The 23,883-nt window shown below is 45.0% G+C and overlaps 5 protein-coding genes across 15 annotated transcripts; 2 read left to right on the forward strand and 3 right to left on the reverse strand.

The window, feature by feature from the left end:
* Nucleotides 1–2,812: 2,812 nt before the first annotated feature.
* On the reverse strand, nt 2,813–11,782 carry H257_14810 (hypothetical protein). Of its 3 annotated transcripts, XM_009842697.1 has the most exons (9): nt 10,930–11,782; nt 9,641–10,006; nt 8,200–8,563; nt 6,440–7,071; nt 5,488–5,607; nt 4,469–4,849; nt 4,076–4,136; nt 3,739–3,820; nt 2,813–3,670 (listed from the first exon to the last, which is right to left on the reverse strand). In XM_009842697.1, exons 1-8 carry the CDS (start codon nt 11,761–11,763, stop codon nt 3,753–3,755), a joined length of 2,826 nt encoding a protein of 941 aa, XP_009840999.1. In that variant the 5' UTR covers nt 11,764–11,782; the 3' UTR covers nt 2,813–3,670; nt 3,739–3,752. The 3 variants fall into 3 exon arrangements, with proteins under 3 accessions (XP_009840999.1, XP_009840998.1, XP_009841000.1); XM_009842696.1 differs by lacking the exon at nt 4,076–4,136 and having other exon boundaries at nt 2,819–3,670; XM_009842698.1 differs by lacking the exons at nt 2,813–3,670; nt 3,739–3,820; nt 4,076–4,136 and having other exon boundaries at nt 4,405–4,849.
* Nucleotides 11,783–12,889: 1,107 nt separating this feature from the next.
* Nucleotides 12,890–14,206, reverse strand: H257_14811. Of its 2 annotated transcripts, XM_009842699.1 has the most exons (5): nt 13,959–14,206; nt 13,833–13,913; nt 13,682–13,789; nt 13,176–13,628; nt 12,890–13,126 (listed from the first exon to the last, which is right to left on the reverse strand). In XM_009842699.1, exons 1-5 carry the CDS (start codon nt 14,199–14,201, stop codon nt 12,971–12,973), a joined length of 1,041 nt encoding a protein of 346 aa, XP_009841001.1. In that variant the 5' UTR covers nt 14,202–14,206; the 3' UTR covers nt 12,890–12,970. The 2 variants fall into 2 exon arrangements, with proteins under 2 accessions (XP_009841001.1, XP_009841002.1); XM_009842700.1 differs by having other exon boundaries at nt 12,890–13,628.
* A 234-nt stretch (nt 14,207–14,440) lies between these two features.
* Nucleotides 14,441–16,344, forward strand: H257_14812 (hypothetical protein; the record flags this gene model as incomplete). 3 transcript variants are annotated; one of them, XM_009842701.1, is made up of 5 exons in its annotated part: nt 14,441–14,779; nt 14,850–15,141; nt 15,182–15,420; nt 15,861–15,985; nt 16,051–16,344. In XM_009842701.1, 5 exons carry the CDS (start codon nt 14,441–14,443, stop codon nt 16,310–16,312), a joined length of 1,257 nt encoding a protein of 418 aa, XP_009841003.1. In that variant the 3' UTR covers nt 16,313–16,344. The 3 variants fall into 3 exon arrangements, with proteins under 3 accessions (XP_009841003.1, XP_009841004.1, XP_009841005.1); XM_009842702.1 differs by lacking the exon at nt 16,051–16,344 and having other exon boundaries at nt 15,861–16,037; XM_009842703.1 differs by lacking the exons at nt 15,861–15,985; nt 16,051–16,344 and having other exon boundaries at nt 15,182–15,510.
* A 1,186-nt stretch (nt 16,345–17,530) lies between these two features.
* Nucleotides 17,531–21,394, forward strand: H257_14813 (hypothetical protein). 6 transcript variants are annotated; one of them, XM_009842705.1, is made up of 13 exons: nt 17,531–17,638; nt 17,684–17,779; nt 17,835–18,167; nt 18,219–18,260; nt 18,320–18,373; nt 18,441–18,569; nt 18,885–18,978; nt 19,056–19,133; nt 19,216–19,512; nt 19,964–20,209; nt 20,719–20,933; nt 20,987–21,122; nt 21,184–21,394. In XM_009842705.1, exons 1-13 carry the CDS (start codon nt 17,555–17,557, stop codon nt 21,324–21,326), a joined length of 1,947 nt encoding a protein of 648 aa, XP_009841007.1. In that variant the 5' UTR covers nt 17,531–17,554; the 3' UTR covers nt 21,327–21,394. The 6 variants fall into 6 exon arrangements, with proteins under 6 accessions (XP_009841007.1, XP_009841009.1, XP_009841008.1 ...); XM_009842707.1 differs by having other exon boundaries at nt 17,684–18,167; XM_009842706.1 differs by lacking the exon at nt 18,219–18,260.
* A 1,514-nt stretch (nt 21,395–22,908) lies between these two features.
* Nucleotides 22,909–23,766, reverse strand: H257_14814 (hypothetical protein; the record flags this gene model as incomplete). The annotated part of the gene is made up of 1 exon (XM_009842710.1): nt 22,909–23,766. One exon carries the CDS (start codon nt 23,764–23,766, stop codon nt 22,909–22,911), a length of 858 nt encoding a protein of 285 aa, XP_009841012.1.
* Nucleotides 23,767–23,883: the final 117 nt, after the last annotated feature.

Genomic DNA, 23,883 nt, shown 5'->3' on the forward strand with positions numbered 1-23,883 from the left:
ACACCTTCCGTACTTACTACGGGGCGAAGCAGGTCTTGATTTTGGTGAGTGTTATAGCAGTACGTGCTAATGAGACTGTGGGTGTGTGCCCACAGGTATTGTAGACCACCACACAACCACGGCTGTTGTGGTACGTCCACTAGCACGGGCAGTTGTTTTCGTCGTGGCATTACCGCCGCTGTTGTGGTTATGCCCAACGTGGGCTGGTGTTGAGAGTATTCTTCAATACTGGCATGTTTGTGAAGGACGGGTTGGTGGACGCAGCAGAGGGCTGGTTTGACACATCCTTGGCGAAGAGAAACCCGGATCATATTGTTCTGCGTGGTGGCGTGACTGTAGCGCCCAGGTTGGGCTGAACGAATCGGATTAGCGTGTTTATTGGCACAGGCCGTGGACATGACGGCAGCGTAGGTTTGGAGGAGTTCCTTCGACGTCGTAGTTCTTCATGTGACGTAAATAGGAAACGACTTGAACAGCAGTGTATGACGGTGGAAGTGGGGATGGTGAGAGTTGATGATCTGAGGGTGGTGCTTGCAAACGTCCAAACAATACGGTTGTGTGACGCAGGCTCGATGTGGGAGAGAGTTTGGAGGGTACGTTGTTGGATAACGGCTCTTTTGGGATGTGGAAGTGGGTGTAAGTGCAACATTGGAGCACATAGGCTCTTTTGTCCAAGTGAGGTACCGGTGCTCAAAAGGACTGGTCAAGGTTCACATGGTCTCAGTGCAATTGGTCCATGCGGGGTCTTGGTAGCCTTGATGGGATGGAGACTGGAGTAGTAAGGCTCCCACCGGAGGTAGGGTAGGAGAGGGAAACACAGAAGTGTGGTAGTGCTATCCATGTGTCTTCGGTGATATTCCTAGCGACAGAGCTCGTCGTCCATTACAAGGTGGTACCATGGCATGAATTGGAGGTGCGTGATGACGTGGGTGACGTGGGTGCGGCCGTTGCACGGCATGGCAATCATGGGTATTTCACGATGGTGGGATGTACGGGGAGAGAAGTGAACGCCACGCTTGCTGGTGAAACTTTTGCTTCCGTTGTGCTCAAAACTCTCTCGGGGCGCCATGACCTACTTGTGGGTTACCAGGAATATTTGGGAATCACTATGGTCACAACGAGTCAGGACTAGGTGGCATCCAGGGTAATCTTGGAAGGTCCTGCACCACCACCACAGGCATACCCGTTCGCAGCTCCTGGCTTCACGTACTCACCGCACTTCTTCCCTTCATTCCATCGTTCCAAGCTTCGTGGAGAAATTGACCATTGCGGTATGATCAGGCATGACATATGTTATGAGTTTCACAGTGTACTTTCGGTACTGTAATTACGTCGAGAAAGCAGCGATGCATTTAATCAACACCCACTTGAATTATCGAAGATTACGTCGAATAGCCTTACTGCCTGAGCGTGTACAGTAGTCGCCGGAGCTGCTTGTGTGGTTGCGTGCGTATTCGTGTTGTCGTGGTGTAGTTGGACACGGCAAGTGACTTGCTACTAAAACGCGGGCCGTGGTGAGTTGAGAAGGCTGTACTGTAGTTTTGAACAACGAAGCAGACCAATGCAAGACAACAACGTTTACTAATGGGTGATTAGTTGAAGAGACGTTCGTTAAGCACACTTACAGTAAATTACTTTGAATTCTGCCATCTTCGAGCAACATACGTATCACAAAACCCGCCGTAGGCAACTCAGCTGCAGTGTAGTCGCAGGAGCAGCCGGCGTGGCAACAGGCGTACCTATGTTTTCTCCGGTCGGACCTTCTAAACTGGAGCGATATGGAGAATGCATCGACTGAAACGACACAACCAAATGTACAGAAGAATAGGCAGAAGGACTTAGCTACCAGTTTGCAGGAAACCATCATTATCGTCAAATTACACTACGTCAAGTGACCTCAATTAGTGTGATACGGTTCACCGCAGGACAACTTTTGATACACAAAATTCACTACAAAGAATCGATCGATAGTTTTGGTGAATCAGCACAAAAGTATAAATTTTGGGTAAAAGTTATGGTTTGGAACATACGGTCCTGTACGAGTATCGGCCAATAGTGATTTCGCTACATGATATTTCCTGAAAAGTTTCAAACATATGTATGGTTCCGGTTGGGCGTGTACCTAGTTGCCTCTAATTGGGCAGAAATACCCAATCACCAGGGTTTAAAATTTTTCATTCCAATGAAATAGAAGTTCTGTTTTGAATATAGACCAATGCGCATGCCTGAATAGTTTTCAAGGTAACGGCTTGAACCCGATTTCACTGACATGTTTTTCATAGGTACTGAAGCGGGGGGAGGGTATACATACGGTAGTATTGTCGATGTTGTCACAGCCAATTCCCCAATTTCCATGGTTCCTCCAACCGACCACAAACAACTGAGCGGAGACTTCGGATTGGCTAAGGGCGGGTCTGGATGCCACGAAAAATGGCATAAAATGGCCGTTTTTCGAAGAAAAGTTGCCAAAATCGAAATATTCCATGTTTCGGAATTTGTGCGTCTGGATGCCACCAAAGTTCAAAAATTTATGCCACAATTTTCTTGAGAATCGGGTGTTATACCGATTTGGTCCAACTTTATTATATATGTTTGAGTTCACATTGAAGTGTTCACTTCAATCGGAATTCGAATAATTTTTCCAAAATTCAACTGGCATCCAGACAACTTTTTAGATACTTCTTCTCCTTTTCTTCATGGGATATGAGACTTTGGGAAATTTTTGCAGACTTGCCAAAACGGGTTATGGCATAATTTTATGGGGTGGCATCCAGACCAGGCATAATTGTAGCCAATCCGCGACAAGCAATTTCGCGGATTGCCCAATGGGAGGGTGAGCTGTTGGATTATGCGACCGAATCTTGTTCTACAGTATTCGCGTCCATCTCTTATTCATCCAACTAGTACTACTACTTCTAGTACTACTACTACGTCGTCCGTCCAGCAAAGCGTTGCCACCCCGGGGCACTCTCGCACAAGGCTTGGAGCAGCGCATGTCGTTTCTCTGCGTCGTCTAGTAGCCGGGCGAGGTCTGGCACAAGCCGAGCGACAAAATCTCCGTCGAACGTACCAATCAGGTACGCGTAAAACTCTTTGGCTGGCATCTGATGGTTGCCAAATTTGCGTGTGTTGGCTGTAAAGAGCTTGACTTGACCAGCATCGCCTTGAAACACGGCGTGAATCGATTCCAGGATCGCTCGCTGCAGCTGCCGCGCCTCATCCCCGACCACGGGCGTAATATCTTGGACACGCAGCACCACCTTCTTGTCTATGGGCACCACTCCATCCTTCTCGGCAGCAGTATTATTAGCATTAGCAATCGGGTCGGCAAAGAGGGGCACCGTCGTAGCCTCCCACGAGTCCTTGTGGGCGTCCACGGTAGCTTGCAGCTGCTGCCGCTTGGCAGGGTCGCTTAGCAACTTGGCGCAATTCGGCAAGATTTCCACAGCCACCTTGGCGCCATATTGAGTCACGATGAAGTCGCAGAATTGGGCGGCTGAGAGCTCGCCACTGCCGTACTTGCGGCTTTGCACTTTGAACATGTCGACCATCGACGGCGCGTCCACGTTCAGTTGCCGACACCGGTGATTCAGCGTCGAGATCACGCTGCCATACAACGCCTTGGCCGTCTCGGCCGACAATTTCTCGCGCAGCGCTTGTTCGCGTTGAGCTAGCGTGGAAAAATATATAAATATATATATATATATATATATATATTGGCATGAGGGGGGGTTGTACCGAGGATCGCCGCGTCACGCGCTTTCGCAGTCGAGTCCCATACTGTCGCGAGTTCTTTCGACTGGTTGGCTCGAAACGCTTTCTATACATGCCCCCATTGGACAATTAAAAAATGCAATAAAATAAAAGCACGCGCGCCAGCGTTTTATATATAGGTTGGACGATATATGTGGCTCAGTGTTGCACAAGTCATATATAATATTACAAGGCACATTATATATATATATCTTGCTTATATAACCACCAATGATACTAATGATACTAATGATACTACTACCCTCAATTCAGTTGTCAACGCGTCCAACAATGGTGAAAAATAACCATGCATCGCCCCCACCTTGTTCACGTAAAAATAAGGATTTTTTTTGCCATATTTTGGGGATGGATGAAATCGCCAACTAATCGAGCAAAGCAGTATGATTGGCTATAAAGAATGAAGGTTGCAATATGATTGGCTAATGGATTGATTGATGCATTATTGCAGTCTCAAATATACCTCTTCAACTTAGTTTTAAATGAAATTTCAAAGGTCCGGCGGTTGATTCAACCAATCAGAGGAAATTTTGAGTAGAACAAATCACAATACATCCGTTGATTTATATTCCAAGCCCCCGAATCACCGAAAACATTAATATACAAATAAAAAAACAATATAATATAATTCCATTCGCTCGGGACAACCAATCCTTTTTTTTGTCTTTTTGATTTTGAATCCCCGCCCGCACTATACCTTTAATTCAGTCGTAAACTCGTCCAAAATGGTGAAAAAATCCATCGCTCCAAACTTGCGTGCGTCTTCGCCAAATGACCCGACGAGGTCTGTGAACGCCGCCTCGACGGCGCCAAATTCCTTGGTCACGTCGTCCATCACATCGGCCGCTTCCTGCGCAAATGGCGCCATCTTGGCATAGAATTGATCGGCGGCGTCGGCGGTATTCTTGGACGCATGCACTTGGCCTTGGAGCATCGCGAGCTCGGAATTGCACACGTTGATGTCGGCTTTGATCTGGTCCAGCGACAGCCGCTTGGCTTCGGTCACGTGCGGCACTTCCGTTACAAACGCAATTAAATCGGGTTGGAACTGCTCGAGATGCCGTGCCAAGTAGTGCATCTACATATACGAATGATTTCATAGGCTTCTTTGGACAGGAATAAATATAATCAACCGCCGGACCTTTGAAATTTCATATAAAACTGAGTTGAAGAGGTATTTTTGTGACTGCAATGCATCAATCAATATTTTTAGCCAATCATATTGCAACCTTCATTCTTTGTAGCCAATCATACTCGTTTGCTCGATTAGTTGGCGATTTCATCCATCCCCCAAAATATGGCACATTTGGCTGAAAAGCACCATACAAACATAAAAAAATAACCCCTGAAAACGCAGATGATCGATCCTTCTATGCTGAATTATTATTGGATCTTGTTATAAAAAAAGAATATATAATCATAATAATTATATAAAAACAAATCATTGAATACCCATCATCGTCATCAATAGCTCCTGTATATATAGTACATCCAATCCAAAGAGCAGAGAATTCTATTTTCATCTATATAATATATATATATGTCGCTTGTGGAATAAAGCAATAATACGTCAAAATCCAAAAGCGGATCATTTTATTTTTTTATACATATGTACAGTCAAGATATACCTAATAACGTGATCATACAATCAATACACATCCTCGTCAGGGATAGTACTACTACTACTAGTAGTAATGGTACTAGTCGACATCGTACCAATGTCACTTTCGAGTCGATACCCCGCACTGTATGCAGTTTGGCTAGGGCGTCCAGCTTGAACCCGTACGCGCCGCCCCGGGCTGTGCCGCCGTTCATGTAATTCCCAATTGCCAGTACCTAACACCATCAAAAGTCTAGAATACATGTACGATAAAAACATGTACACTTTTAATACTAGCACACTAAAGTACAGTGTGTACTGGACAAAGAGTTTGATTCTTGTGGGAGTACCCATGGTTAACGTGGAATCGAGTTGAGCAAAAATAACAGCTCCTTTCTGATAAATAATGTATATTGCCTATATATCCCATTCCACCAACACAACGAGAATATATTTTTATATTTTCCTTATTTGGACTCTGCATGGGAGAATCAATTTGTGCCAAATGATTTCAAGCTGATTCAATGTACAAACAAGATCTCACTGTTGGTGATCGCTGATCGGTTAGAAAGATTTCTCAATTGTGTACTAGGATTGGGACATTCTCTCAAGTACTGTATACATTGGCTCAATGCATTCTACTGGCACGTCCGACCGAATTTGACCATATTACAAACAATAGAGCACCATACAAACCCCAAACTCGAGCGATATGGAGAATGAATCCACGCAACACTAAATAAAACATGCACAGACGAATTGACCCAATCAGAGAAAGCAGCAACTACCTCTAAATAGTGTGTCATGTGCCTTGAATTGTATGTCCAATCCATCACCCCAACACAACGTTTTACATACAAACTTTAGGACAAACAACACAATCGATTCATGACTTTATTTACCCACACGTACATATATATATATAAAACAAACATGAAGTATAATATATATATATATATATATAAAACATGAAGTATAATATATAAAATATATATAAAACAAACATGCAGTCTAATATATATATATAAAACAAATATATATAAAACAAACATAAAGTATAATATATACCGTTTCAAGTATCCGGCGAAACTTGGCCGAGTCGGCGATTTGGTCTGTGGCGGCGCTAAGGGTATCGACTTGGGCTTGGATTTCCAGTACTCGGTGTTCAAACTGGAGCGAAAACCGAAAGCACTTGATGCGCTGCGTGTATCGGGGTATGCTGAGCATCTCGAGGAAGAACTTTTCGACGGCGCCGAGCACATGGACGGGTCCGTCGTAGTTTTTCAGAATATCTTGCTCCTCTAGGGTTGGCGCGAGGGCGATAAGCGAGCTCAAGTGGTCGACGGAGATGGCAGTTTGGTCCATTGCAAGCAACCCGGCTTTGACGTCTGAGGGGCTGAGTTTGAACCGCGCCAGTGCAATCCCCACGTTTTGCTGGGTCTTGGAGTCCAGCAGTAGCACGACCGCACTGTCTTTTTTCTTTTTCTCGTTCGAGTCCTTATCGACTGTTGAAGCAGGGTTTGCTTTGCGGAACATCCACTCCAAATCAAATGGTTCCAGGGATACGCTCGTGTCCGAGAGCGAGCTCCATACAGTTGACTGCACCACATTCACAGGAATACGCGTCCAGAACAACGCACGCATGTCCACATTCGGCTTGACGCTGTCCTTCTTTGGTAGCGCGGCAGAGGTAGTTTCGTCTAGAAATACAAAAATATCATATATATTGTCCATTTGATATACACATTTGGGGAGGAATCGCGCCGACGAAACCGATCTGATTGGTTGAATTTCATTGAAAATGTTTGGATTGGCTAATAATTTTGTGAGCTCATCTGAAGTAGCCAATCAAATCGATTTAAATTCCAACGAGAAACCACGAAATTTCACTCGAAAGCACAATATATTGTCGATTTGATATACACATTTGGGGACGAATCGCGCCGACCAAACCGATCCACAATCGATCTGATTGGTTGTTGAATTTCATTGAGAAGGTTTGGATTGGCTAATAATTTTGTGAGCTCATCTGAAGTAGCCAATCAAATCGATTTATATTCCAACGAGAAACCACGAAATTTCACAATATTGTGAATTCACTATACACAACTTTCAAAATTCAAAACGTTTGAATCACGAATCACGCTCGAGTTGTGAGGATTAATTCAAAATAAACGTGTCCATTCTGTAAGATGAGCCAATCAAATCCACTCCAAATTGCATTTTCAGCCAATAGCGTCGTCGATTCGTGATTCGGTGGCGAGAGATTCGATTGATTCGACGGGGTCTGGAAAGTTGTACCGAATCATCCACAATATATATATATATAAATATATATCATGCCCTAAAGTATATTGTTGTCCAGTCGATTCAACTTTGAATGATTCCATCGAACACCGAGCAACACTCAAGTACCACCACATCGACAGACAATCGATTGACCAAACCCACAATCAACACGAATCATTTTGGCCAATCATAGTAGTCTCGCTTCAAAATCAGTGTATCACTTCAAATAGTGTGAATGGCGTCGCAAGTAGTAAGTAGTAGTAGTAGTACATACAGTAGTAGTAGTAGTAGTACATACAAACTTCAGGACAACCCATCGAACCGATGGATTTGGGGCAACATCATCCCCCAACTTTTGACTCAATACATCTGTGCGATATAGTACTAGTAAATTGCGCTATTTTTGAACTACATTCGATTTCGATGCGACTTTGGCCAAAAATACACACACATGGAATATACATGAATGTAGCCAATCCGTGACAAGAGAATGCGCCATTTTGAACCAATCCAGGGATCGATCGGAGTACCTCTCATACCTGCTTTTTTCATCGACGACGTCTTCTTGAGCAGTTGGTTCAGGTCGAGCTTGGCGGCAGGTCCTCCATTGCTATTGCTATTGCTATTGTTGGGTGTTGTATATCCGCCATCGAGCAAGGCAGGGTTGAGGCCTTCGGCTTGCATTTTCAACTGCACTTGAGCCAGAGGCATGCCCATTTTGAGTAATTTTTTGTACTTGGCGATTTCCGGCGGGTCTTCGGGGGTCGGAGCGGACGCAAGGGGCGGTGGTGGATTGTCCAATTTAGATGGATCGAATCCATCCGCCGACGCTTTCAACTTGACTTGTTCTAGCGGCATCCCCATCTTGAGTAGTTTAAAATACTTGACGTATTCTGGGGGAACCTATCGAAACAGAAAAAATGATAGGAATATTTATAGTTGTAGCTCAAAATTCAACTGCTGCAATAAAAATACTACTACATTTCTCCACGCATGATTTTGTTTCATGTCTTCTTCTTCTAGAAGGTATTTTTAATAATATTTTTTAAATACAGTTTATTTGATCGTGGCCCATAGGAAATGGCACTACCGTATTTGTCGTTGAAATGTACCATGAAATACAAAACGCGAATATAATTCTATAATTAAATACAATCTTGAATCAAGTATACAATTCGAATATTTAAATAAATTCTTCAGATTTAATCCCAAGGTACGACACATACGGTAGTATGCTAAACACATGCAAGTCAAATGTAAAGAAAACAAGGCAAAAACACGTGAACACTGATTAGTTCAGCATGATAATTTTTTATAAACGCTCTGAATAAATAGGAGGTAGATAAAAATAATACATTTGCAAAGGAGACAAAGTAGTCGGCAAAAAAAACCTCACAATAAGTATAGTATTTTGCTATGCAGTCTTCAAAAGTCGAGCGAATCCAATCGAATGGACACCACGAGGTAGCCAATCAGGAGGTACAAACAAGTTCGCGTCAGCCAATAAACGTGTCGTTCGTTACGAGTTGTGGCTTAAAGGAACAAGGATATATACATACATATTCAATGCACTTAGTAACGAATCGAGATAACCAGAAATAAACCAAGAATGGGCAACAGGATGGAGCCAATCAGATAGTAACCTTCATCCACATTTAATTCGTGTATGACTTCAAATTAGTGTGATTCCATTCACCACAGATACATACACTATATTTAGGTTTCTTTGGACGACGTGATGCATCATCGGTACACAACCAAATAAATGGACAGAAGAATCGACAGAAAAAGGAATGAGCGAATCCGATTCCAGGAAATCATCCGTTCAACCAATCAACAACGAATTCATGGGTGACTTCAATTCTTTGTGTGATATATATATATATATATATATATATATATATATTATAATATGGGCCTCCCCACAATATACAACAAATCTCGATCTTTCATCGAGTAGTTAATAGTAGTCAAACGTACCTCTGGAGCTGTGGGGGAGATTGCAGCTCCAGCTCCTTGGTCGTCGGCCAACTTTCCACTGGGGGCGTCCGGCGTGTCCAGGAGATTCGGGTCGACGCCAGCTAGCTGCATTTTCATTTTCACTTGGTCGGGGGGGAGCCCCATGGACAGCAGTTTGAAATACTTGGCGACTTCGGGCATTTCTTTGATCTTGTTTACTGGGGATTGTGATGACGTGGCAACCTGTTGCTGCAACGAAGCTATCACCTGCGCCTGTTCTTCGGTTACGGCTACCGCCTTGGCTTCCATGCGACTTAACTTTCGCTGCAATTTGTCCACCATGTCCTGCAGCCGTTGGTTCTCAAGTTTCAACGCAGCGTCGTTGTCCTACATAATTTGTTTTTAATAATATATATATATATACATAATTTAAAATACATCTCGTCATAGTAGTTTTAATAAAAGGACCTACATTTTTTTATCTTCTACTCCTCTTTTATTTTGAAAATACAAAATAAATCGCCAATCGAGTTCTCAATCGTAAAAATATAATCGTAAAAATATCTCCCAATCGTAAAAATATTCCCAATCGTAAAAATATTCCCAATCGTAAAAATATTCCCAATCGTAAAAATATTTCTCGATCGCAAAGATATCTCTCCATCGTAAAAAGATTTTTCAATCGTAAACATATTTCTCGATCGTAAGACATATTTCCCAATCGAAAAAATATTTTTCGATCGTAAAAAACTTTAAACATATTTCTCGATCGTAACACGATATCTCAATATTCCTCGTTTGCAGAAAAGGGAGTGGTTCGTGGTAATGCTATGAACAAAAATATACGGATAATTTATTCAGAAATCAATATCCACCAAGTCATACTCAAATGCCAACTAGACTTCGTAGTGGGAATGTATGGAGATTCCATTGCAAGAAGCAGTCGGAACGACTCACACGATTTGATAAGTCACTCGAATAATATTTTTTCACTGCACTTTCCCCAACGTTCAAATCATAAAATATCAAAACATCACTGATAATATTCCAAACCGAGGATATGGGTTTGTGTCAATCGGAAGGCAAGTAGTAATACTAAACCACACTATTTAATGGTCACGCCCTTCCACTACTTTCAAGCCACACAAAGTTATGCACCTACTAGACAACGAGGACTAACACTATTTGTGGGTCATTCACCCGACGTTGAATCATCACACGACGCATACATTAATAAACAAACAACCCCACAACGGACCACACACTATTTCATGACGAAAAACCAAACAAAGATGAAACGACTAGTGTACCGGAGATGATGACGAAGGCGGCGGCGGGGAGATGGATGGGATGGCGTTGATCGCGGCATCCTCTGTGACGACGGGCAGGAGCGCGGGGTCTGGCGCCACCAGCGTCGACATGCGAAGGAGGTCGTCGGCGCTGGACTCGCGCGACGTGGACGTCTGGCCGGCGCCGCACTCGATGCAGAACTTGACGTGAGGCGGCAACTCGTACCCGCACTCGATGCAAAACTTCATCGCCTTGGGCATGGACTCCATGCGACTCAACATGGGCGGCGCGGCTTGGGATAAGCGGCGCATGATTTTGCGGCCGCCGCCGTCCTGGACGTCCAACTGCGGGTTCTCGTCCAGGCACGGAATGCAGTACCATTGCGGCTTGGTTGATAGCGATGACGACGAGTCCACGGCTTTGCGAGAACAGTCTTTGCAGATCGCGACGTGACATCCGCGGCAATGGTGGCGACGTCGGATCAACGTGAACGCTTTCTTGCACCCGCCGCACTCGGGTTCCCGTCCAAACTCGACCGTCGTGAGGTTGTCCATTTCCCGGGTGTGCTTGCGCCACCGACACGTGTCGAGTGGTTGCTCGGAGCGTACTCGAGTTCCCATATGCTTGAAGCTCTTTCCGTAGCTCCAGTCGCCAATGATCCACGTCGACCCTTCTTGGAATCGAAACCCCGTCGGCGGCCGCGCCACCTCCAACGACACCACGTCCTTACCCATCAATCCCTTCTCAGGTGCTTCCGAGAAGTTGCCGCCTTCACCCGCAAGCAGCTCATTACTCCATCCCTGGACGTTCCGCCGCTGCTTTTCAAACACTTCGTACGTTGACCGAGCCGTCATGCCGGCCGCTGGAGGCGATATTTTGGTTTGGTAACAAGCTGAAAGGGATTACATATCTGGATAAATATCCGGATACGCAACGGTCTGAAATGCCATACATGTTGGAAACGTGTTTGAAACGCCGCCACCTTAAATAAGGTTACTATTATTAATAATAGTAACTATTATTAATAATAGCACTAAGTCTATTCCGAAACATTTGGCAGGTACGACTTTTCTTGTTGTATATTTGAATACTTGTTGCATCTGATTGAAGCGTGAGATCTCATCATTGATTGGCAAGTTGAACTGCTTCAGAATTACTCCTTGTTCCCGAGATAATGACGTATAATACTGAACCAATCACTGAGCTCCAAATTGGAATAGCACCAATCAAAGTATGGTGCAAGAAGCCTAGTAGTGTGCCTCAATCACGAATTATGGCCATTCTCCGAAAAATATAAAAAGTTCTATTACAACAATGGGCCTACTACGTGTTAAGCGTGATTTGATCAACGCTGGAAATAGAAAGATGCAGAAAGCACACTACTGTAACGTTAGTAGTGTACAGTTAGTTACACCTATATAGTCCGGAGTATTGCAACGTTAACTTGGTACTATTAACAGTACTATGATGCACGTCATCTAAAAACTTCCAACTGGCCAATTCGAAGAGTGGATGTTTTATTATTTAACGTACAATTAATGTAGTTAAACCCAAAAACCAAAACGTTAAATACCGAATTATGCGTTTTATCACTGCAGTGGAAGGTTAAAGGTCCCAACTGCCTCCGGATATTACATACGGATAAGAGGCCCATACAAAACTCAAGATACATCTCAGAGGCCACCCCTATGGCCAAATATCCATGCGCATGTAAAATACCACTAGGTTAAATATCTATTTCTGGACCAATTCATCACCAAATTTGAATCTGAGACGTAGAATTCCTTCACCACATTGAGATCTACGTCTCAATTTGCTGAAATTTTGAGTAATAATATGAAATAGAAGTCAGAAAATTTTGTGAAAATTTGGTAGTTTATAGGTGACGAGCATCATACGTATTATTAATAATAGTACGGAATACGGACTGGTATAAATAAATACTCCAATGTTAACGCTATTATTATTAATACAAATTGATCGGAATAAAACACATTCAATTGAAACGAACGTTTGTTTGAAACAGACTCCCATGTGTGAAACTGGCAAGTGTCCACAAATTTAGAAAAACGGCGCGTCGAGCCCGAGTGCGGATGCCGCCGCACGTCCGCCAACGCCCCCGACGGAGAACTCTAGATCTGCATGACGTGCCTGGACCTTCCTTTCAATGAACGGCTGTGGAAGTGGCTCTGTCCAGAAGTACGCATGTTTCAAGGCCTATATCTGTTCGTGTGAGTTGAACTGTTGGGGAAACAAGCAGCCCGACCTCGGCTGCCTCGAGACGTTTGGACGGATCGTAAACCAGCAAGCACTTGAGCAGGTCCAATGCTGACTCCTCCACGTCTGGGAAGAGCGACGCGAGCGGCAACGGGTTGAACGCGGGGAACGAGACCTTGTGGTAGTCTGGGAGCGCTGCCATGCCTGGCCAGGTCGGGGACCCCAGCACTTGCATGACACGAAATATCTGGTCGATGTCGTTCAATCCAGGGAAGAGCGGCGCGTGCTGCAGGAGTTCCGCAAAGACGACGCCGACAGCCCACATGTCCACTTTGTGGTCGTACGAACGGGACCCAAACAAGAGCTCCGGCGCGCGGTACCATCTCGTGGCTACTTGATGGGCATACTCCCGCGCCGGGCCGGTGTACACTGTTGCGAGTCCAAAGTCGCTCAACTTGAGCACACCATGTCGATCCATGAGAAGATTTGATGGCTTGATGTCCTAGAAAAGTAATGACACATACACCTGTTGTCGGACGAAAAGGTTTGAATTACGCGGTGGAGGATGTGGCGACCATGACAGCACTCGACACCTTGGAGAAGCATGAACATGAGGGACTTTATATCTTGTGTCGACAAAGCTGCGGTCGAGTGCGCTAGAAGCTACGGAGAGATGTGAGAATATGTGGAAATATAGGACACCCACATGCGACAGGTCCGTCTCCATGTACTCGAGGACGAGGCCGACGCTGGCCCCTTCCGGGACGACATCCACCAAATGCACAATCTACGAACGTGTGTCATATTGCGATACGTAGTTGTCGTAGCTCACATTGGGGTGATCAAGATGATACATGGCTTGGATTTCATTGAAGGCCGCCGCGGGAATCGTGTCCATCTTGGACGCGTCTGTTCCCGTGCGGATGCGCTTCAGAGCGAGCACCTGCCCAGTGGCAATCTCACGGATTCGATACACTTCACCAAAGTTTCCGTGGCCTAGTCGTTCCAGGAGCTCGTACTTGTCGTCAAAGCCGCGGCGGCGCGGACTTTCCATCGAGTCGCTTGAAGATCGCATTGGAGTTTAACGTGCGATGACAAAAGGTTATATTATTCTTGCATCGAGATGCAATTTAATATATTGAATGGTAATTTCAGTTTACACTTTTCATGAAATCTTCACATTATTATAAATTAGGACAACTACTGGTATGAATTATTGAAAAAACACTGTCATAATTTGCCATGGACCATAGATTTAACGCTGTTTAACGTATATTCACGCATTTAGGTTTAATCTCACTATTCATTTGCAGCATGGGATTCGACGACTCATGTTCCGCAACAACGACGACGACGCGAGTCCTGGACATCCAAAGTGATTGGCAGACGACGGAAGATGATTCCTTCTGGGTGAGTTCCTCGGACCGTGTAGTGCTCACGTACCCCGATCCTATTGCTGGCGCCCACGTCCTTGCCCACGGATCCACACCCACGTCCATGCACACTGTCCACAAAGCCGACGCGTCCACGGCTGGAATTCCGTCGTCGACGTACCATATTGCCGACCAGTCTCGATACAGCTTGACCGTTGCGACGGATTCGTACTCGATGTCGTTTTTCACGCCGCACACGCAAACCCCGTTGCAAGCCCAGGTTGGTAGGTGTATCTGTGTTGCATGATGCTTCCTCCTAGTTTTCATCACAATACTGCACTCGATGGTAGCTGTATGCAGTCTCCACGAGTCCGAACGGGGCCTTTCTCGGTGTCGGAGGTGCCGATGGTCTCTTCCACGTCCTCCAAGTCCCCACCCACACGAGTCTGCAACTCGCGGGCCATGTGTCCGACGTCACGCACGTCGAGTTCTTTCCCAGTTCCCTCGTCGCGCTCACGGGGAGTGCCGACTTTTCGCTGCGCATTTGGTCCGTTCAAACGTTCACCTGTGGGGCCGTGCTACGGGGCCATAAAGGGGCCATCTCCGGCATCGGCATACTCGGCCGCGGCCGCAACGTTGTCTGTACGTCATTCTCTTGATATGTCATGACGCTTCTTTGTAGCATGCGCCCAAGACCGCTTCGTCAAGCTGTGGCATTGCGGGTCGAGCCACTGCTACCGCGACTGGCACCTGCCGTCGACGCCGCGGTGCCTCGTGTCCTCCGCCAGTCATCATGATGATCATGATCAGGGTAGAACGTTGGCAGAAGCACCCGACATGGAATTTGAAACGTCCTCGACGTGGTTGATTGTGGGCACGGACGCGGGGGTCACCGCCCTCGATGCCCGCGTTGCGAGTCCAGTACGTTTATATGGATTTTTGGCTATATCGGGATGACTTGTTTATATATATATAACCATTCTGGGTGATATATACTACATTGTATACATGCAACATATATTTAAATATATATTTGATATATGTATATATATATGTTGCATGTATACAATGTAGTATATATCACCCAGAATGGTACTACGTAGAATACAGTACTATTGTCAAATCCGTTAAGTAGTAGCCGCAAATGTCAATGTCCTCGCGACCAATCAAATTACACGATTGAGATAGTTGAACCAATCAACGATCATCATATTACGTGGGGTTCCAACCAAAACGTATACAATTCATGGAATAATTTTCAAATCGGACCCAAACGATTTTCTCGAATCACGTGTCCAAATATGAGCGAAATGGACTATATATATATATATATAGATGGATTCCACTGTACATGTACATAGGTATTGGAACTTGGACATGCCGCGGCGGTGACTGCATGTGCCACAACCCATGGGTCTGCTATCCCGATGCTTGTCACTGGCACTGAAGACGGTGTGTTATCTACCTACGACCTCCGCCAACCAAAGTACGTCAAAGAAATGCCCAGTTGCGCTTGCTTGGTCATATCTTGTTGACGTGGGGGAATCACAGGGGGCCCATCCACATGATGTCGCGCAGCGGGGCCGGTGTCCGCGCGATTGAAATGGTGGACAAAGCGGCGTGGGTGGCAACGGCAGACGGCAGCTGCTCGCGGTGGAGTGGGCTGGCGATGGGGCAAACTCCAACGGTGACAGGCGAGTTGGTTGGCCCAACCTACGACGCTGTGAATGGCGTGAGTGTCTCGTCGAACGGAACTATCTCGAGCGTGTCCAGAGACGGCGTGCTGCGGATGTATGAGAGTCCGACTAGCTAATCAAAACGGAATAGCACCATGTTGTTTTGAAGAATATGACTGCAACAGGGGCGGTTGAAGTGGTGAATGGTAAAATATATGAGAAGGCTCGCTATTGGCTAAAACTCCAATTTGGAGTGGATTTGATTGGCTATTATAGAAAGATGACAAGTAGTATATTCAACCAATCAGAATTGATTCAACCGCGCGCGCTGGAGTTGTTATTGGTTGAATATAACTATTGGTAATTCGATTTCAAAATGGACTGGGGCTGCCAATCGAATCGACGAAGTAAAATCAACTCAGTAATTGACGGACCGAAGTTAGCCAATGAAATTTTAGACCTTTCTACCAATCAAATTGCAGGTGGGGGGATTCTGTCCATTGCCAAGCTTTCTCCATTTCACAAAGAGTTCAACATTGCATCGGAGAGACTGGGAGTATATTTATTTCAAGTAAAATGACGTCTCGACGATTTCAGGTGGATTTGACGTCAATCTTCGAATCTACCGAAAATACCAAATTTAGCTTGAAAGCACAATACAGTACTACTTTCTCTTCTTCTAAGAGAGCCAATCAAATCTACTCAAAATTAGAATTTTAGCCAGTAGCGTCGATTCGTGATTCGATTCGGCGGCGAGATTCGATTCAACGGCGTCAGGAGATTTGTACTGAATCCACAATAACACAATACATACAGTACCCTTGGCCTTGTGTCGTTATTGATTGTCAAGTCGATTTGAAAAAAATGGAGTGGGGGACTGAATCGAATGAGTATTAATACTGTAGCACCAAATCGGCAGACAATCGATATACGACCAATCAAAACTTGCAACATTTTAGAAGTAGCCAATCAACTCTGGCATCCACCATTCCAAGTCGATTTAGTGAAAGACTGAAAGTAGTGTGCAGGGCGTCGCTTTTTGCTTGCAACATTCACAGTCAGTGCAAGAAATCGATGGATGGATTTGGTGCAGCACTCCATTCGTTTGGCTGAAAGCACCGTACTCCGTACCACCAGTAGAAGTAGTAGAAGTACATTTCAAAGATTACTATGTACTATAAATAGTAGAGACGAGTAAGCTGTATTCCAACGACTACGTCTCGTTCAAGTGAACATAAATTGGCCATCCATGTTACTTCGAAGTAGTAAAAGTACGATTACTCCGGCGTACTAGCCAAAATTGAGCGACAACGATAGATATTTCGAGTGAGCTAATTTAACGAACCTTATCCTGGGTCGAACGGGCACGACAGAAAAGGATGCCCGAGGGAAGAACAACGACGCTTCCACAGCGCCTTGCCGTCCTCTTAGCAGCCAAGGACAAGACGTCGGCACCGTTGCTGGTATCGCCAGCCAATCTAGAATACCTATCCTTCTAACGACTGTAGGCTCTGCTCCAGCACGTACACGACGGTGTGCAGGAGGTGGTGATGGTGCAGCCCTTGGATCCGTTTCGATACATGGCTGCGTACTTGCAGCACACTGTACACACACAATCTCATGACAATCGTGGCTTACTGTAGCAACGATTTTGACTAGATGTCGCTGGACGTGGAGCTCGAAGAAGTTGCTCTGACCAAGGAACTCCATCGCAAGCAAATCGCGCTAGGGAAGCTGCGCTTGCAGGTGGCCCATCTTCGCCATATCCGGCTCGCGAGTCTACGCGACTGTTTGGTCTGCGAAGCCGACCTTTGTGTGGACGCCACCGACTCAGTCGTGACCCCCGACGACCACACGTTTCTCCTGCCAGAGCCGCAGAAAACTCAAGTCGATTGGTGTCCGCCCACGTTGCCCTTGTCAGTCAACGAAGACGCCTCCACGTCCGTCCATTTTGCAGCCATGGCCAGCGCCAACACTCAAGCAGTTCTCGAGGTAGAGATTGCGGTGGTCGGCGATATTTTTTAGTGTTGATAGTGTTGCTAGTTTTTCCTGCCAGAGTGCTTGGATGCAGTGGTTCAACTTGGCGTACGTCCCTACTAAAGCAGGACATCGAAATTGTACACTTACTAAACCATATGGGATAGAATGCCAACCCGCCAGACCCATTGCACTGGCTTGTCCACCACTTTTACGCCAAGGTCGACGCTATTACATATCCTTGCAATGAGTTCTTTTCTAACTAAAGTCTGAATACGATATGCCTAGTCCACAGCAACCCAATATCAACTGGCTGCACTCAAGGCCACGTTGGGCAGCTATCGATGGTACCTCGACCAAGTTCGAGACGCAGTCCCCGTAGCCGAGGCTAACACCCACGCCGCCACATCAAAACAAGTACTTTATGCACTAACTTTTACCAGAATTGTTCATTTCACCCAAATTTGGCCTTGTGAGTCATTTCGCCAAATCCATTAAAATCCATTTTAATCTTGTACAACCTATACTATACAACGATTAGTACATAAATGGTTTTGCCCAATGCAGAGGGACAGAGTCGAGTGAAACGTTTGGATTGGCTGTAATTTACCCCAGAACGTGATTTGATAGGCTTAGGAGGTTCTTTAATCCATGCTCTTAATCGATTTGAGAATACTATTACTACGTAGTACACATACTGATTACTACTCGAACCTACTGCGATGGTGGTAGGTATCGCTACGAGCGCAACTAGCGGAACGCAATCGACTTGTGCTGCATTTGAGTGTGACTCATATGGTTCGTCGAAGCGACATCAATATGAAAGGTCTCCTGATATATATATAATATATATATATACTTCGAAGCATGTATTATGGCGGTCTGAACGTATACTTTCGGTAGGTCGACAAGTGCTGGTGGATCGTGAAAAACTCTGGATTCCCCTCGACTGTATTGAGCCCATCCATCGGTTCACACCCTGTCCGTCGATATATATATATATATATATTTCACACGAGTCGAGCCTCTGTATTCATACATGTGTTTTATGTTTCTGTCGTAGTTCAATTGCAAGCGCTACACCGTGCGGAAACCCTGTTGATGCTAGCGGACGAAGTCTCATACAAGGCCAAACTCCAGTTTGACCTGGAATATCGCAGCGCCACCATGATCCAAGCCATGTACAAGTGCCACGTATTGTATCATATCCACAAGACCGTCATGGCCGGTCGGCATGCCGCCGCCGCGCACATCCAGCGCATTTACGAGCGGTACTTATACTCCAAAGCCATCCGGTTGCCGGCATGGTGTGTGCTGGGCCAACAAGTGATGGTCGCTATGCCCATCGCCCGGCGAGCAGGTACTACATTCAGTCTATATAAATATATATATCTACTGCACTCATCGTCGTATATATATATTTTATATATATATCTACTCTTCGCCGTGTATATATATATAATAATATATACACTACTGGGTTCTACGACTAACAGTAAATAGTATCACGTTCCACAAGCGTGAATTGGTTGTGTGTTTCTTACTGTTCATATGTCTTGGTTGTATGTTCAATGGTACTGTATATGGTTATATATATATATTCACATTGGAAATCACATCTATGGTCGATTTCAAGATCGATGTGTATACATAATGTATATGTACTAGTATATATATAAACAGGTGACGTTCCTTCCTCTATCGAATCATATGGTTGGTGGTTTATACCTTAGTATTGTATGTCGAGAAAAACAACTGGCAACAACCGCCAGCACTGATCGAACTCGGGACTATTAATGGTTACGATGTAGCGATTTGGTTTCAGTTTTACGCGGGTAAGGACTTTTCTTCTGGGAATTTCTCGACGGTGCCAGCAGCCCCCCTCAACGTCCTCGAGCACCGATGTCGGCAAGATGACAAGTGCGCTGCATTCGCCTCGGACGGATCCCTCAAACGCTTTGTGCCGCGGCAGCTGTCGCAGCTGCATGCACTCAACCCGCCCGACGGCAGACCTCTGGACATGCGCGTGGATGGGTTGTACATTAAGCGTATTCCTCGTACGTATATACGTAGTGCTTACGTGTGTATACATATATAATATATAGTGCTTTCAGCCAAAATTTGCACATTTTTTTGTGTTGATTTCTCAAATCCATCAATGTATTTTTTTTGTACAGAATTATGTACGTCAAAAATGTCCAGTGTCACGCCAAGATAAGTATATATATACAGGCACTCGCATATATCAAAAAAAGGTGGAAGTATTATTGGTTCCGTTTGGTGTTATCATGGTTCGTTCATCCATGGTAGACCACGTTTGTGAAAAAAGTAGTATTATCGTGTGAAAATGTTTATTTTATTCGATTATAATATACATATTTAAATATTTTCACACGATTACTTTCGTTCATCACTATATATATATATATATATAGTATATATAGTGATATATATATATATAGTATATAGTATATATAGTGATCAACGAAAGTATATATAATATATATATGTAATCATCGACTGGAAGGATATATGTATATATATAGTCATATATTGGATGACGTAGGAGACGACAGCGAAGTGACGACTCATGCAATTGTGACGAGGATTCCCGTCGACAAGTTTGGCCCTGTCCAAGTAGTGTTTGATGGCACGGGGGTAATAGAAGACGTCCCTGTGCACAAGCTGTCGGTGCGGTGGACACACGCGTATGATATGAGCGCTGACACGTGGCACTTTGTGGATGCCGTAACCCAAATCAAGGCCCCGGTCGCCCCCGAGGTATGGAATACGTAAGAGTTTCATTGCTTTTCTCATGTAGTGTTGTTTTGAAGCCGTTTGGAGATGCCGACAGTCGTCAACGGGAGATTGACGGTCGAAAGAGGTCGTACGCGATGGAGCGGGATGCTGACTACATGGCCAAGAAACTTCAAAGTGCCATCACGCTGCAATGTGCCTATCGCAACCGAAGTACGTCGACTCCATGGATTATGTATATACGGTGTCTGACGGATGGCGGTGGTGATGGTAGAAGCCCGTCAGTTGTTCCGGTTCATGGTCGCGCTCCGTGAAAAGGAAAAGTTGCATGCTGCCAAGGTCGATCAAGTCGCCCTCGACGTGGCGAAAAAAAGGCACAAAAATAAGCAACGCCGGTGGTGGTTTGGCCGGAAATAACTTTTTTATTGTGAAAAAGTTGTTTTTTCGTCAAATGCAGGGCACATTTATAACAATGGCCACGTCCCCGATTGTTATATAAGGGTCAAAGCAAAGGAAGCGTCACAGTAGAGGATTACAGCAGGCAACGGATTTTAAGGGACACTTGCTACTTTGGATTTGCCAATTCATCGGAAATGATTGGTTGAATACCTTCGAACTTCGATGGATATCTCAATCTTTAGCCAATCACAAAATGACTTTCACAAATTCAAATCTTATTGGCTATAATATTCTGTGCTTCCATAAAACGGTGTCATACAAATTCTAAAACAACAAAAATATAAAAAGAAGTATTCTCTAAATTTGAATGAAAATATCAATAAAATTAATAGCAAATTTATATATAAATTGTACTTAAAAAACACTTTATTTAGTTTAACAAATGAAAAAGGGCAATTATATAAACAATGGTCTAGTAAATCTTAAAAAACAAATTTAAAAAGAAATACAACATATAATATACATTTTATTACGTACGTAGTAATAAAATAAGAAAATATCATATTTTAAATAAAGTAGGATTCTTTTTTTTATTAAAAGTAGAGTAGCAAGTCGTTATAATTTTAATAGAAACTTTAAAATGGATTGAACTGTAAATTACCTTTAAATGGCTGCCCCACAAATATGTATACTGGCTGCCCTACGGCATCCATAAGAGCGTGGTCTCCGAAGAATTCTTATGGAAATATGTATTTTACTGGCTACCCTACTCTATTTGACAACGATCCCCTAATAAAGGATCCTACTATCCCTAAGGGTGACTTGGAGCTCGGGTTGCAAATTTGGTTTGTAACAATTTGCGCGTCCCAAAATCGCTGGTTTACAGTAACTTTACATGCAGGAACAGCAGCATCTACACATGGACAGGATTCCAACTTTGGCGGCAAATTCGCTGTCGAAGTACTCATTTCGTCTAATGAAAATGCGCCAACAATGCACATCTTTCAACCGCACGACAATGGCGTACAACCGCACGACGAATGGTGGCCTGCTGCACATAATGGAGACTAACGGCTTACCGATCATGAGACCATGAGCCGACCTCTAAAAAGGCTCATAAGCGCCATACACAGCACGCACCCACACCAACAGCTCCTGCGACTACACGCTCAGGATGACCACGTTTCAGTCTGACAACAGATCTCGGCTTGATCCAGGTAACAAAGTCTGGTTCTTCGCGACCGCATATTTCTCAAATTCATTGAATGGCGACAAGAGCTGGTCAAATCCTAACCATATTTTTCCTCGACAAAAATGGTGTTGGCTATACTTTCTACCTTTTGCGTCGTTTTCACTACTTTATGAACTACTAACAGTTAATTGCGATCCATTTAGCGATGTTACACGTTGAACGGATTGGAGCCGTAGTATTGTGCAAAGAGCAGCGGTTGAGCACACGGGTAATCATCGACATGGCATTCATAGCCGGTGTGATGACAGACGCAACGATCGTTGTTGTCAGCACGATTTCAGTTTATGTAGCTGCCAGTTTTCAAAAAAAAGTATGTATTAACAGTAATCACAACATCTAACACACGACTTAGGAACCTGTGCCTGTAGTCGTGCGCAAAAATTTCGTCGTCGATGGACGTGGTCGAATTGATTTAGTCGTACAAGGCTTCACAGTCGTTTTACAAGGAGCCTTGGTGGTGCAAGGGGGCTTGGTGGAGCAAGGCGCCTTGGTGGTGCAAGGAGCCTTGGTGGTGCAAGGAGCCTTGGTGGTGCAAGGGGACTTGGTGGTGCAAGGAGCCTTGGTGGTGCAAGGAGCCTTGGTAGTGATACTAGGTGCCTTTGTGGTGATGCTAGGAGCCTTGGTGGTGATACTGGGAGCCTTGGTGGTGATACTGGGAGCCTTGGTGGTGATACTGGGAACCTTGGTGGTGCAAGGAGCCTTGGTAGTGATGCTAGGAGCCTTGGAGGTGACGCTAGGAGCCTGGGTGGTCATACTAGGAGCCTTGGTCGTGGTGCAAGGAGCCTTGGTAGTGATACTGGGAGCCTTGGTGGTGCAAGGAGTCTTGGTAGTGATACTAGGTGCCTTTGTGGTGATACTGGGAGCCTTGGTGGTGATACTGGGAACCTTGGTCGTGGTGCAAGGAGCCTTGGTAGTGATACTGGGAGCCTTGGTGGTGCAAGGAGTCTTGGTAGTGATACTAGGTGCCTTTGTGGTGATACTGGGAGCCTTGGTGGTGATACTGGGAACCTTGGTGGTGCAAGGAGCCTTGGTAGTGATGCTAGGAGCCTTGGTGGTGACGCTAGGAGCCTGGGTGGTCATACTAGGAGCATTGGTAGTGATACTAGGAGCCTTTGTGGTGATGATAGGAGCCTTGGTGGTGCTAGGTGCAGCCGTGGTGGTACTGGGTGCCGCCACGGTGGTGCTGGGTGCATCGGTGGTAGTCATAGGAGCAGCCGTGGTGGTAGCAGGCGTATTGGTCGTAGTGCCAGGTGCAGCCGTGGTAGTGGTGCTAGGTGCAGACGTGGTGGTAGCAGGCGTATTGGTCGTAGTGCCAGGTGCAGC

The sequence above is a fragment of the Aphanomyces astaci genome, assembly GCF_000520075.1.
Source record: "Aphanomyces astaci strain APO3 unplaced genomic scaffold supercont1.63, whole genome shotgun sequence".
Lineage (NCBI taxonomy): Eukaryota > Oomycota > Saprolegniomycetes > Saprolegniales > Verrucalvaceae > Aphanomyces > Aphanomyces astaci.

Bases quoted from the DNA above. Each gene is read 5' to 3' on its own strand.
- H257_14810 (XM_009842696.1), bottom strand. From the start codon at position 11,763: ATGACGGCTCGGTCAACGTACGAAGTGTTTGAAAAGCAGCGGCGGAAC. The intron at 7,072-8,199 runs GTATGAGAGGTA...TTGTATTTCTAG, and splicing joins GTCGTCGATGAAAAAAGCAG to ACGAAACTACCTCTGCCGCG. The intron at 3,671-3,738 runs GTACAACCCCCC...TTTCCACGCTAG, and splicing joins GCGTGACGCGGCGATCCTCG to CTCAACGCGAACAAGCGCTG.
- H257_14811 (XM_009842699.1), bottom strand. From the start codon at position 14,201: ATGCGATCTTCAAGCGACTCGATGGAAAGTCCGCGCCGCCGCGGCTTT. The intron at 13,914-13,958 runs GTGAGCTACGAC...ACACGTTCGTAG, and splicing joins ATCATCTTGATCACCCCAAT to ATTGTGCATTTGGTGGATGT. The intron at 13,127-13,175 runs GTCGGGCTGCTT...GAACAGATATAG, and splicing joins AACGTCTCGAGGCAGCCGAG to GCCTTGAAACATGCGTACTT.
- H257_14813 (XM_009842705.1), top strand. From the start codon at position 17,555: ATGCCCGAGGGAAGAACAACGACGCTTCCACAGCGCCTTGCCGTCCTC. The intron at 17,780-17,834 runs GTACACACACAA...GATTTTGACTAG, and splicing joins CTGCGTACTTGCAGCACACT to ATGTCGCTGGACGTGGAGCT. The intron at 18,261-18,319 runs GTACGTCCCTAC...CATATGGGATAG, and splicing joins ATGCAGTGGTTCAACTTGGC to AATGCCAACCCGCCAGACCC.